This window comes from Centroberyx affinis, unplaced genomic scaffold (genome assembly GCF_046629955.1).
Source record: "Centroberyx affinis isolate AG114_WGS23_722 - 3 ecotype Tasmania unplaced genomic scaffold, CSIRO-AGI_Caff_v1 ptg006782l_1, whole genome shotgun sequence".
NCBI classification, from domain to species: domain Eukaryota; kingdom Metazoa; phylum Chordata; class Actinopteri; order Beryciformes; family Berycidae; genus Centroberyx; species Centroberyx affinis.
Window position 1 is genome coordinate 40,175 of NW_027283441.1, and position 10,992 is coordinate 51,166.

Below are 10,992 nucleotides of genomic sequence, written 5' to 3' on the forward strand. Positions count from 1 at the left end.
ATCATACCAATATATATTTCATTTTCGTCTCATACTGTAATCACAAGGCATCACTTGAAGGTATTTTTGCAGTCAAAAGTAATTACAGTGCAGTTTCCACTATCAGCACTGTTTTTATTCTGCATGCACTCTTTCCTGAAGTTGCTCTTATTCAAAGTGCAAACACAGATTGTAAAACATGCAATGGTTCAACTTATAGACGACAGAACACTTTATTTATGTGAGCTAGCTGTTTCAGCTGCAGTTATTTAAAGCAATGTCTTTCCTGAATAACAGCCGTCTTAACCAAGAAAAGAACAGAGGCTTTTGAAGTCCAGTGTGTTTGATTTTAAACTAACCATATCTCAAATTATAGCAAAATTCACAAAAGCAATGCTACAGGCAAACTGGCGGCTTTCCTCCCATCATCGCTATTTACATGGGACTGATTGAAAGGAATGTGCCTGTGTTGTTTCATGTTACGAGCTAAAATGTTTCAGGACTCCATCATCTTTCATGTTCTGGGTTTGCATTTATTCTATTTAGTGTTGGAACTGAATCAATTCCTTGATTGTGAAGAATTTGGCCTCTGCTCAGATGAGAAGGCGGGTGGGGGGGGGGGGGGGGGGGTGTAATTGGCTGCAGGTTTTGCACTTCAGTCTTGGTAGATTTTAGAAAACGTATCAAACCTCATGGAATTACATGGGATTGTTCATGTTTTCAGGTTCGTTTGGCATTTGGAAACGGGTATCGAGTTCTAACTTAAGAGAAAAAAAAGTAGATTTTCCAGTGCATTAGAGAGTGCCTACCTAGAAAATAGAGCCAAAATAGCTCTTTATGTTTTTGCCTTATTTAGATAGGGACCATCTACATGCACAATATGCCTGAATCTGATTTACAACAGAGCCATTTTTCTGTTGTACTGCGATGTACCACTTCAAAAAGGACTTTCCCATTATTTTAATGGTGGCAAAAAGAGTGTTCCACTGTTTTCCATTAAATAGACCCTTTCATATGTGAAGGCGTCTTTGAATTCTGTCTCAGATGTATTGTATTTGTATTTTTCTTTCATGGTTATCTGTGAAGACATTACTGTAGCTCAGTAGGGAGTTGGCTTAAACTACTGGCAGCCGGTGAAAGATTATCAGATTGGAAAAGCAGCTGGTTGTAGATCGTAAAGACTCTCTCTCTTCTACAGGTAGTTCAGATCCCAGCGTGTGTTTTTACCTCTGCTGCACTGTGCTGTATGTTACAGGATCTCCGGCTCGCCCGTCCATACCAGTCAACAAGAAAACAAACCTGGTGGGGAAACCTGGGGAAATGGGTAAGGAGGCACCGGTCTCTGGAAAAAAAAAAGCATTATTAATAAAGAAAATGTATTCTCTTTGGTGGCGTTTCTATCCAAAGCACCTTAAAGGTTAAATGTGTAATATTCATAGCATAATGTGACCAGTAAATATCAGCAGGTTCCTGGATGGTAGAGATAGAAACAAAGTGAACAGATTTCTGCATTCAGAAACACAGGACAGGCCGAGGCTGGAGGCTCCTGCCACACCAAGGTCCCTTCAGAAATCTGGAAATTTGTTTTTCCTCGCTTATCGGCAAAAAAACACACATTGGAAAGTATAATTTGAGACTTTATTACTAATCTGTAGGGTGTTCTGGTAAATTCGGCATGTATATAATCCTCCAAAAATCCAACAGGAATCGTGGTGATGTCAGGATCCTAATCACGTCAAGCGTCCATCGAAAGAAAAATATACACTAACTCTGGAAAACCTGACAGAAGGTTGATTGTTGTTGTTGTGAAACCTGCCCACCATGCTGATGATGGTCTCGCTCTGCGCTTTGTTGTTGTCATGACAACGCTGAGCGATAGAGGCCAGCACTGGACCAGAAATGACACCCAGACCCTTTAAAGCAGTGGTTCTCAACCTTTTTCATATCAAGGACCCCTAATTTAGTCCGCATTAGGGCCACGGACCCACATTTGATGAGATTTTTTCTCTCAGACCCAAATTTGTCCAGAATGACTATCTGTATTGCAGGTAGAGAGATAACAGTGAAACTATGATCAAAACAGTCATTCTTCCACATTATCTAATGCTGTTAACTTCTTGTAAATTAAATAATGCTGAAATTTAACTTTTCATCAATTTACTGGGGACCCCCTGGAACCCCTTCAAGGACCCCTGGTGGTCCCCGGACCCCTACGTTGAGAACCACTGCTTTAAAGTACCAAGATGACTTCTATTTTTAGCGTGGGTGACCCCAGTGGGAATCAAACCCCCAAACCCTGACAGCGTGAAGCTGATTTGCCCAGTCCCCCCTTGGAGACGGGAGAATAAAAAAAAAAACGTCTATCTTTCTGTCTGTTTCGTCTTGTCTGTGTTTCCTCCAGACAAGCTGAACAACCTGAAGCAGACGGACAAGCTGCCGGTCCTGAAGCCGAACTTCCCGCCGCCGACGGCCAAACCGGCCAAGCAGGAACGTAAACCGACCACGACCGCCGCCGCTCCGGCAGTCAACGGTACGAGGCGCCGACAGAGTCTCTGTGCCTGTTTAGTTCCGGCGGTTTAGTTTAGTTCTGCGTCTGATCACTGAGACTCTAATATGAAACGATCCCCTGTAATTCAATTTTACCGGTTTCAACAAATTTTTCCAGGAGAATGTAACTCGTTTCAGGACATTTTCTTACTTACTAAAAACTGAAATTGTCTTGGAGAAAGTTTCTTGTTTCCAGATTTCCTTCATCGTTTTGTGATGATTTCTTGAAAGAAGAAGTCATATTGGCATGAATCAAGTGAAATTTAATAAAAATCACTGGACAGCTCGTCATTTTTTACAGTATTTTAAATCAACATTACACTGTTAAAATATGACAGCTAATAATAAAATTCCCTATGGGTTAAATGAACAGGTGATTTACTTACAGAAGCCTACATTTCAGCTCTATGGCAAATATCAGAAGTGTTGGAAAGCGTCTCAGATCGATCACATAGCTTTGATGTCCTCCAGTTTATCCCTGCCGTCTGAGCCGATGTCTGTCTGTGTTTCCTCCTCCAGCCAGTCGATTCGAACACTGGGAGGACTCGGCGTTGTTCAGCTCCCAGCCCGCCTCGGACGTCGATGCGATGGGAAAGAAGCGATATGTGGGTAAGGGAAAAAAAAAAAGAGAGAAAAAAGCTCAGAGGAAACCTGTAGGATTTTCTCTGAATGTCAAAATATCAGAGTTTTCTTCATACTGTCCAGCAACTGTTTAAGCACCTGTTAGTTTCTTGCTTTACCGCACCGGTTCTCAACCTGGGGTCCGAGGACCACCAGGGGTCCTCGAGGGGGTTCCAGGGGGTCCCCAGCAAACTGATGAATTGTTAAACTTCAGCATTATCTCATTCACAACAAGTAAACACAGTTAGAGAATGTAGAAGAAAGACTGTTCTGATCATAGTGTCTCTGTTATCTCTCTACCTGCAACACAGACAGTCATGGAGTTCTGGACAAAATCATATCTGACAATAAAAATATTCTCACAATGCAAAAAATCTCCATCTTAACAAGTCATTTAGTCTATTATTGAGTGCTAAAATCACAATTTTCTTAAAATAAGTGAAGAGCTCTGCCGGTGAGGTTTGATCATTTCTCTTGTTTCCAATGCAAATCAACTTGTTTGAAGAATTCAGTAGAATCAAGAGTCATTTTCTTGACAGCAGAGCAGTGATCTGCTTTATTCTGACTGGTTTCTACAGACTGACTCTCTGTTCTAGAAACTCCTGAAACAAGTGAAGCTGCAGCGGAGACCAGTGGAGTTATCTCTCCTCACTGCAGAATGTTTCTCTTGGTTTAAGAAAGATCAGATCTGAATGAGACTGAACGACTTGTTGAGAGGGACGTTTTTTGCAGTGCAGATTCGGATCTGACAGACAAAATCTCATGAAATGGGGGTCTGTGGCTCTAATGTGGACTAAATTAGGGGTCCTTGATATGAAAAAGGTGTAATATCCTGTAACCCCCCCCCCCCCCCCCCCCACAGCACCACATGTGGTCTACAAAGTGGACAAGAAGCCGGACGAGCCGTGCTCCATCACCACGTCCCTCAACTATTTCCCCGAGGACGAAGCGGGCGAGGCGAACGTGACGGCTCCGCCCAAGACCCCCCCCTCCAACCTCACCGTGGTGACGGTGGAGGGATGCCCCTCCTTCATCATCCTGGACTGGGAGAAGACCGACAACGACACCACCGGTAGGACAACAGGGACGAGACGACAGCTGAGAGTCACATAGGACACTTTCTGAACGAGCCGTCACCTGTTTTTCAGTTATTTTTAGTTTAGCGTTTAGTGTTGGCAGGAACACGTCTCCTCCAAGATCTGAAGAAATGACATAAGAGGAAACTTTAGGAAGTTCTTCAGAAGGCTCTTAAGTGCAATTCCTCAATATTTTCTTAGTAACAGTCTCATTTCTTACGAATTTCTTTAATTTTCCAACTTAAGAACTTCTCAAAGTAGGGCTTGAATTAATTCTGGTTAATAAACTTTAGGCTTACTGCCATTGAGGCTAGGAGACAAGGCTAGGAGGCTAGGAGACAAGGCTAGGCGGCTAGGAGACAAGGCTAGGAGGCAACCCAAAGTGCTTCCATCTACAAAACAATTGGGGAAAAACCTATTTAGAGCAACTAGAGCAAAGATTTAAACATTGGTTGCTGTTGGTAACTGTAAAGTTTGCAGCTTATTTCCAACAGACATGAGACAGAGGCCTACCTGGCCCTACACCAAATAAAGCTTTACAATAAATGTTCATCTTAATGTTAGGTGTAGGGGAACCTATGAAGACTTTGAACTATAACCTACTTGTCTAAAATGTGTTTAAATATATGATATTAGAGGCTTACCTTTTCACTGTAGGAGTTTTAAGACAGGTGAAGGGCCGTCTGAAAGTTAAGAAAAAAATCAAACAAATTTGACAACTTTCATTTCATTTATTCCTAAGTTTTTTCTTAGGAAGAAACATAAGAGAAAAGTTAAGAAAATATATAAGAACTGTTTTCGAGAATAGCATTTTTTTTATTTTTTTTCTTAAGACTAAAGTTAAGAAAAAAATGGCATTTGAGAAGATTTTTTTTTCTTAAGAGGGTTTTGTGAATCCGGCCCCAGGTGTTTTGGACAAGTCAGTGTCAGATAGAGAAAATACAGCAGCAGAAGGAGGGAAGTAAGCAGCTTCTTACAGTTTTCTCTTGTCCACTTGTTTCTCTCAACCCCTTCGTTACTTCAGGCTAACTCGCTAATAGAGCTGAAATCGTAATATGAACTTGCAATTAATTTCTTTCTTTTAATCATTTTATTTTCAGTTTATACAGATTACACACTCAATGTTACCCTCAAAGAAAATGGTACATAACACAAATACTAGAGCTAGACAACAGCTAACCATACAAACAAGCAGACTAACAGACGAGAAAAGACAAGAAAACAACACAAACATAGATTAGCAATTAATTTCTTAAGAGAGAATTTCGTCCAAACTGGATTTTTTTTTAACAAGACGTTTTAGAGCTGCAGGTAATCTTTGGTCCAGGAAGCAAAACATTTCATCAGACTCAAACTCAGTGAATCTGCACACACATATCTATTTTATTTATTTATTTTTCAACAAAATCACTTTTTCTTTAAACCATTTTAAAGTTCTACAAAAAATGTATGACAAGAAAAACTTGTGATGATATGAATCGCAGTTTGAATCGCAATTACCTGCAATATCTAATGAATACGTTACATTTCTAACTCATTTTTTTTATTCCATTCATATTTCTGGTTTGAGGTCCGTGTTAAACCACATTGTACATCCCCCCCCCCCCCCCTCTCAGAGTATGAGGTCATCTCCACCGCTAAAGGCCCAGATGGCGAGCAGGTTTCCATCCTGACCACCAACCAGACGCACACCGCCGTGGAGAACCTCAAGCCGGAGAGCAGGTACGCTTCATTTACCACACGGGTCGGGTCGGGTCGGGTGGGGCGGGGCGAGGCGAGGGGTTGTAGTCCGGACCGCCCGAGTCTCGAGGCTGGGTCCGAGTCGAGCGCGAGACCAGAGAAAAACCCAGGACCAGGATCCAAGACCAAAATAGGCAGCGAACAGGATGCATGTCTTTCCAGAAGTACAAATGATGATTGATGAAGGAGTTTGTGAAGAATCAACAGAGACGAACAAACCATACATGGTTCTGTGGGATATTAAAAGGTTCTTGGAAGGTTTTTTTGGGGGGGTTTTTCACTCATGTTCCCATTTTTTAGATTATTTTTTACATTATTTTTCCTTAATTAAAGAGCGTACAGTGGAGAGATGGAAGACAGAGAGAGGGGAGACAAAACTGATGTGAAATGGATTTGTTGTGAGTAATAATGTAATAATAATCTTTATATGGCGCTTTATTTTTATAATGCTTTACGAAGGATAAAAAAAAAAAAAAATCAACGGTAAAAGCAGTAAAAGCAAGGTAACAAATACACAAACAGACATGAGTCATAAAAGCGAGGTAGAAAACAAGTTCGTTGCATAAAAACAAGTCTATAAAATGAGTTTTAAGAGGCAATTTAAAAGATGATTACAGATTTTTCGCAGCCGGAGCCCGATCGCCTCTCTCTTGTTTATAATCGGTTTTAATGAGGCTGAATATGGGAAAACTGTTCGCTGTGAAGGAAAACGGAGCAGGTCTCTCTGTGGAGCGAGGCTCAATACGAACCGGTATGCACCCCCTTAAAATCCCCTCACATTTACACCAACTCACCCCTTAATTCATGCGAAATCCCCTTAAAACGAGTTAAGGGAGTTATTAATGGAGGAGACCCCATCGAAACCTCCTTAAACTCCCCTTGATGTTTGACTGCTTACTTTCTAATTTAATGTAAAATTCAGTTACACAGGAACGTTCCATTAATAACTCATTAATAACCTGTAAACCTGCAGAAAAGACATGAAAAATCCCGTAATTTCTAGAGTCTCTGTGAATCAACTCGTGAATAAAATCCCTTATAAACCCATGATACTAACCTTACTTTATTAAAGCTGTTGTTTTTAATGGATAATTACTGTTTATGTGATGAGAAATTAAGGGAATTTAAGGGATGAAATGAAGGGGTTTGGTTTCGTAGTGAATTGTGAGAGAGTTTTTCTGTGTGTGGTTTTTCACTCATGCGTCACATGACTGTGGTGATCGCTCTGTGAAAAAAAACCCTGTTGTGTAAATGAGAAAATCAGCCGTGGGGGGTACGGACCTGCTGAGCCCATGATGTGGAGATTTCATTTTCCTGATTGCTTATAGACTGTTTTTGAAGGAAGAAAAGCAAAATAAACTTATATTTAATCTGTCTCTCTCTCTCTGTCTCTCTCTTTCTCCTCTCTCTATCTCTCTCTCTTTCTGTCTTTCTCTCTGGCTTTCTCTTTATCTCTCTTCTCTCTGTCTTTCTCTCTCTCTTCTCTCTTTCTCTCTCTGTGTCTTTCTCTATCTCTTCTCTTTCTCTCTCTGTCTCTCTCTCTATCCTCTCTCTTCTCTCTCTGTCTCTCTCTCTCCTCTCTGTCTCTCTGTATTTCTCTCTCTTCTCTCTGTCTCTCTCTCTTCTTTCTCTCTCTCTCCTCTCTGTCTCTCTCTCTGTCTTGCTGTCTCTCTCTCTCTTTCTCTCTTTGCCTCTCTCTTTCTGTCTCTCCATCTCTCTCTGTCTCTCTCCATCTCTCTCTTTGTCTTTCTCTTTCTCTCTCTCTGTCCTCTCTCTGTCTCTCTCTCTTCTCTCTCTTTCTCTCTCTCTGTGTCTTTCTCTATCTCTTCTCTTTCTCTCTCTGTCTCTCTCTCTATCCTCTCTTCTCTCTGTCTTTCTCTCTCTCTCCTGTCTCTCTCTCTCTTCTCTCTCTTTCTCTCTCTCTCTGTCTTTCTCTATCTCTTCTCTTTCTCTCTCTGTCTTTCTCTCTCTCTCCTCTCTGTCTCTCTGTATTTCTCTCTCTTCTTTCTCTCTCTATCCTCTTCTGTCTCTCTCTCTCTGTCTCGCTGTCTTTTTCTCTCTCTTCTCTCTGTCTTTCTGTCTCTCTGTCTCTCCCCTCTCTCTCTCTCTCTCTCTCTCTCTCTCTCTCTCTCTCTCCCTCTCTCAGTTATGAGTTTAAGGTGAAGCCGAAGAACGAGCTGGGTGCAGGTCCTCCCAGTGACCCAGTGTCCTTCAACACAGAGTCAGGTACAGTTCCCCCTCTCTCCACCTGCAGTAACTTGTGTTGTACTGGTCCAGCTGTAAACGCACCAAGACACTGAAGATCCGCTTCACCCAGACCAGCTCCGGATCTGACCGCTTCAGCAACAAAGAGTAAATGCAAAGTGTCTCCAATCCACATATAGGAACTTCATCATGTTGTCAGATGGGAGGAGGGCCTTAGTTAAACTGACAGGCAAATATTTAGGGCAAATTTGGATGATCATGGGAAATATTTTCTCACCAATGTATCCGCTATATATCATCCATGGCCGTCGCTATTTTTTGTTATTCTGGTCTGTCCCAACGCTCTGGCACGGGTTGAAAACGTCACAAACTTTAGTCCCGCCCACAAAGGCTCTGATTGGCTCCATCGTTTCTCCGAGCGAGAACAAGCCGTTGACGAGGGAAACGGCAGAGTGGAGGGACGAGAGTCTGGAGTCTGGGAGCAGGACAGGGCCGTGATGGTGATCGCAAAAAACTAAAGTCACCGGTTTTCCCCTTTAAGTCCAGAATGACTCTGCACCCCCCCCCCCCCCCCCCCCCCCCCCCACCTCCAGTCCTCGCCCCTTTAAACGTGGGAGCCGACAGCTACATGGCCTCCACAGCTCAGACAGCAGCAGCCTGTAAAACAACTTTACAAAGTCCAGTGTTCTTTACAGGCCCGGCTTGTGTAACGAAACACTGTAAAACAAATTGGCAAACATCCTCACATACATGACTGACTGTTAGAGGAGTGTTTGGACTGTCTGGGGAACTCTGGGAGACGAATGCATCGTGTTAAAACTCTCCCTCTGTCTCTCTCTCTCTCTCTCTCCATTAGCGGACCCTCGGGTGAGTGAGAACGTCTCAGGTAAGATAATACCACAGCATCATCCGCATTATTTTATCACATTTAGTTTTGTAGAATGCATTTACAACCAACCAACCACATTACCTTTGATGGAGACATCAGAAATCTCCCATCAGCCAGCTGAGTCTCCATGATGGAGGAACAGTGTGAACTGTGTGTTAGTGAATAAAGTGTAAATGTGTCTGAAGCAGCTGTCAGCAGAGAGCAGCTGAGTCAGCTTGTTGTGGTGTGGCTGTAGATCCATTCAGTAACGTTCTCAGTAAAAGTGAATAGTGTGATAAGGTGGATTTGTTTCCAAATGTAGGTTACTGTGACACAGTAAACTGTCTTGTCTTTAGCCCTAGTCTCTACTCCAAAACATGAAGAGTTGTAGCTTGAGAAGTAGTCAGCTCAGTTAACCTGAACAAACTGTTAGCTAGCTAACTAGCCAGCAAACACACTGATGTTAATGTGAACATGCTAACGTTAGCTGCTACTAGCTATGTTAGCTAGTGTGCTAATCTTAACAACAAGACAGTGATGGTTAGCTGACCAGATGCTATGGTTAGCTAGCTAACAAGCTGACATTATCTAAACACTAAATCAATCAGATGGATCAGTGATGAAATGATCAGTTCAGTCAGAAACAGACAGAAATTAACCGTCTGTTCAAATCTGTTGAAACAACAGTCAGCTGTTCACAGAGACTGAAGACCTCCAAGATGGCCGCCATAGCGTGCGTTATGTCACCTGGAAGCCCTCTTAGGCAACCTGTTGTGTTTTTTGCATTTAATGAATGAATGAATACTCTCCTGTCCTGTGTCTGTAGGAAAAGACGCCATCTGGACTCAGTTCCCCTTTAAGACGGACTCGTACTCAGACTGTAACGGGAAGCAGTACGTGAAGCGGACCTGGTACCGCAAGTTTGTGGGCGTCCAGCTGTGTAACTCCCTCAGGTACAAGATCTACCTGAGCGACTCACTCAACGGTGAGTAGATTGATTACTAAATGATTATTGATTGTAACTTCTTATGTTGATGTCATACATGATCAATGTGTCCTAATGAATCGAATAATTGGCATTAGGGCTGGGCGATAATTCAATATTATCCTTTATCGTATTTCAGTGGAATCATATTGTGATGATACGAAGATATTTTAATATCGTGACACATTTCTGCTGTCTGAATTGATGATGACAAGCAAATTTTACTTAAAAAATGAGGTATGGTAGGAATATTATTTGAATATTTCTGTTTTGTTTGACATCACACCTAACATTACCATTTGGTTCAATGAGATGAACATTAATTTGATTATTTAACGTGATTTTGCATACATGAACCATATCGTGATATATATTGATATTGAGAATGATTTATATGATTGAATGATATGATTATCATGATATTGATTTCAACCATATTGCCCAGCCCTAATTGGCATCTACTAGAATAAAATATGTATTTGGAAGACACAAATCCTCAAATCGTCAGATATTATTTGCCCAGGAAGTAGCCGCACCCATCCCAAGTGAAACAGAAACAGAAACATGTGAGATACAAACAGCTGCTCAATATATTGTATCACAGTATTTAGCTAATGCTAGCTAGTTTTCCCTCTTTCAATCTCACTGTTAACATAAATTGCTGCCTTTGCAATAAATTATTTTTTATGTGGTTATTACAAAAATTATTAATTATAATTACACTACATCAGAAAAAAAATATACACACAGAAAGCAGTGAAGTTAGCGCTTTCGGGTGCTAGCATAAGTCGGTATCGGCTGTGAACTGATCCCGCTGTTGGTTCCCATGCAGGTAAATTCTACAACATCGGGGACCAGACCGGGTTCGGGGAGGACCACTGTCAGTTCGTCGATTCCTTCCTGGATGGAAGAACGGGCCGGCAGCTCAGAGCCGACCAGCTGCCGGCGAGAACAGGTGAACAACTTATTTT

At 41.9% G+C, this 10,992-nt stretch overlaps 1 protein-coding gene across 1 annotated transcript in view; it reads left to right on the top strand.

Moving 5' to 3' along the window:
• Positions 1 to 10,976, top strand: part of LOC139639059 (target of Nesh-SH3-like) — a gene marked incomplete at its 3' end in the record, with an annotated part of 40,431 nt that extends 29,455 nt beyond the window's left edge. Inside the window, exons 11-19 of the mRNA XM_071513121.1 lie at positions 1,235 to 1,303; positions 2,381 to 2,509; positions 3,046 to 3,135; positions 4,010 to 4,219; positions 5,840 to 5,945; positions 8,110 to 8,189; positions 9,025 to 9,054; positions 9,863 to 10,021; positions 10,854 to 10,976. Of these exons, the coding sequence (XP_071369222.1) occupies positions 1,235 to 1,303; positions 2,381 to 2,509; positions 3,046 to 3,135; positions 4,010 to 4,219; positions 5,840 to 5,945; positions 8,110 to 8,189; positions 9,025 to 9,054; positions 9,863 to 10,021; positions 10,854 to 10,976 (996 nt within the window). The remainder of the gene's footprint in view (positions 1 to 1,234; positions 1,304 to 2,380; positions 2,510 to 3,045; positions 3,136 to 4,009; positions 4,220 to 5,839; positions 5,946 to 8,109; positions 8,190 to 9,024; positions 9,055 to 9,862; positions 10,022 to 10,853) is intronic.
• Positions 10,977 to 10,992: the final 16 nt, after the last annotated feature.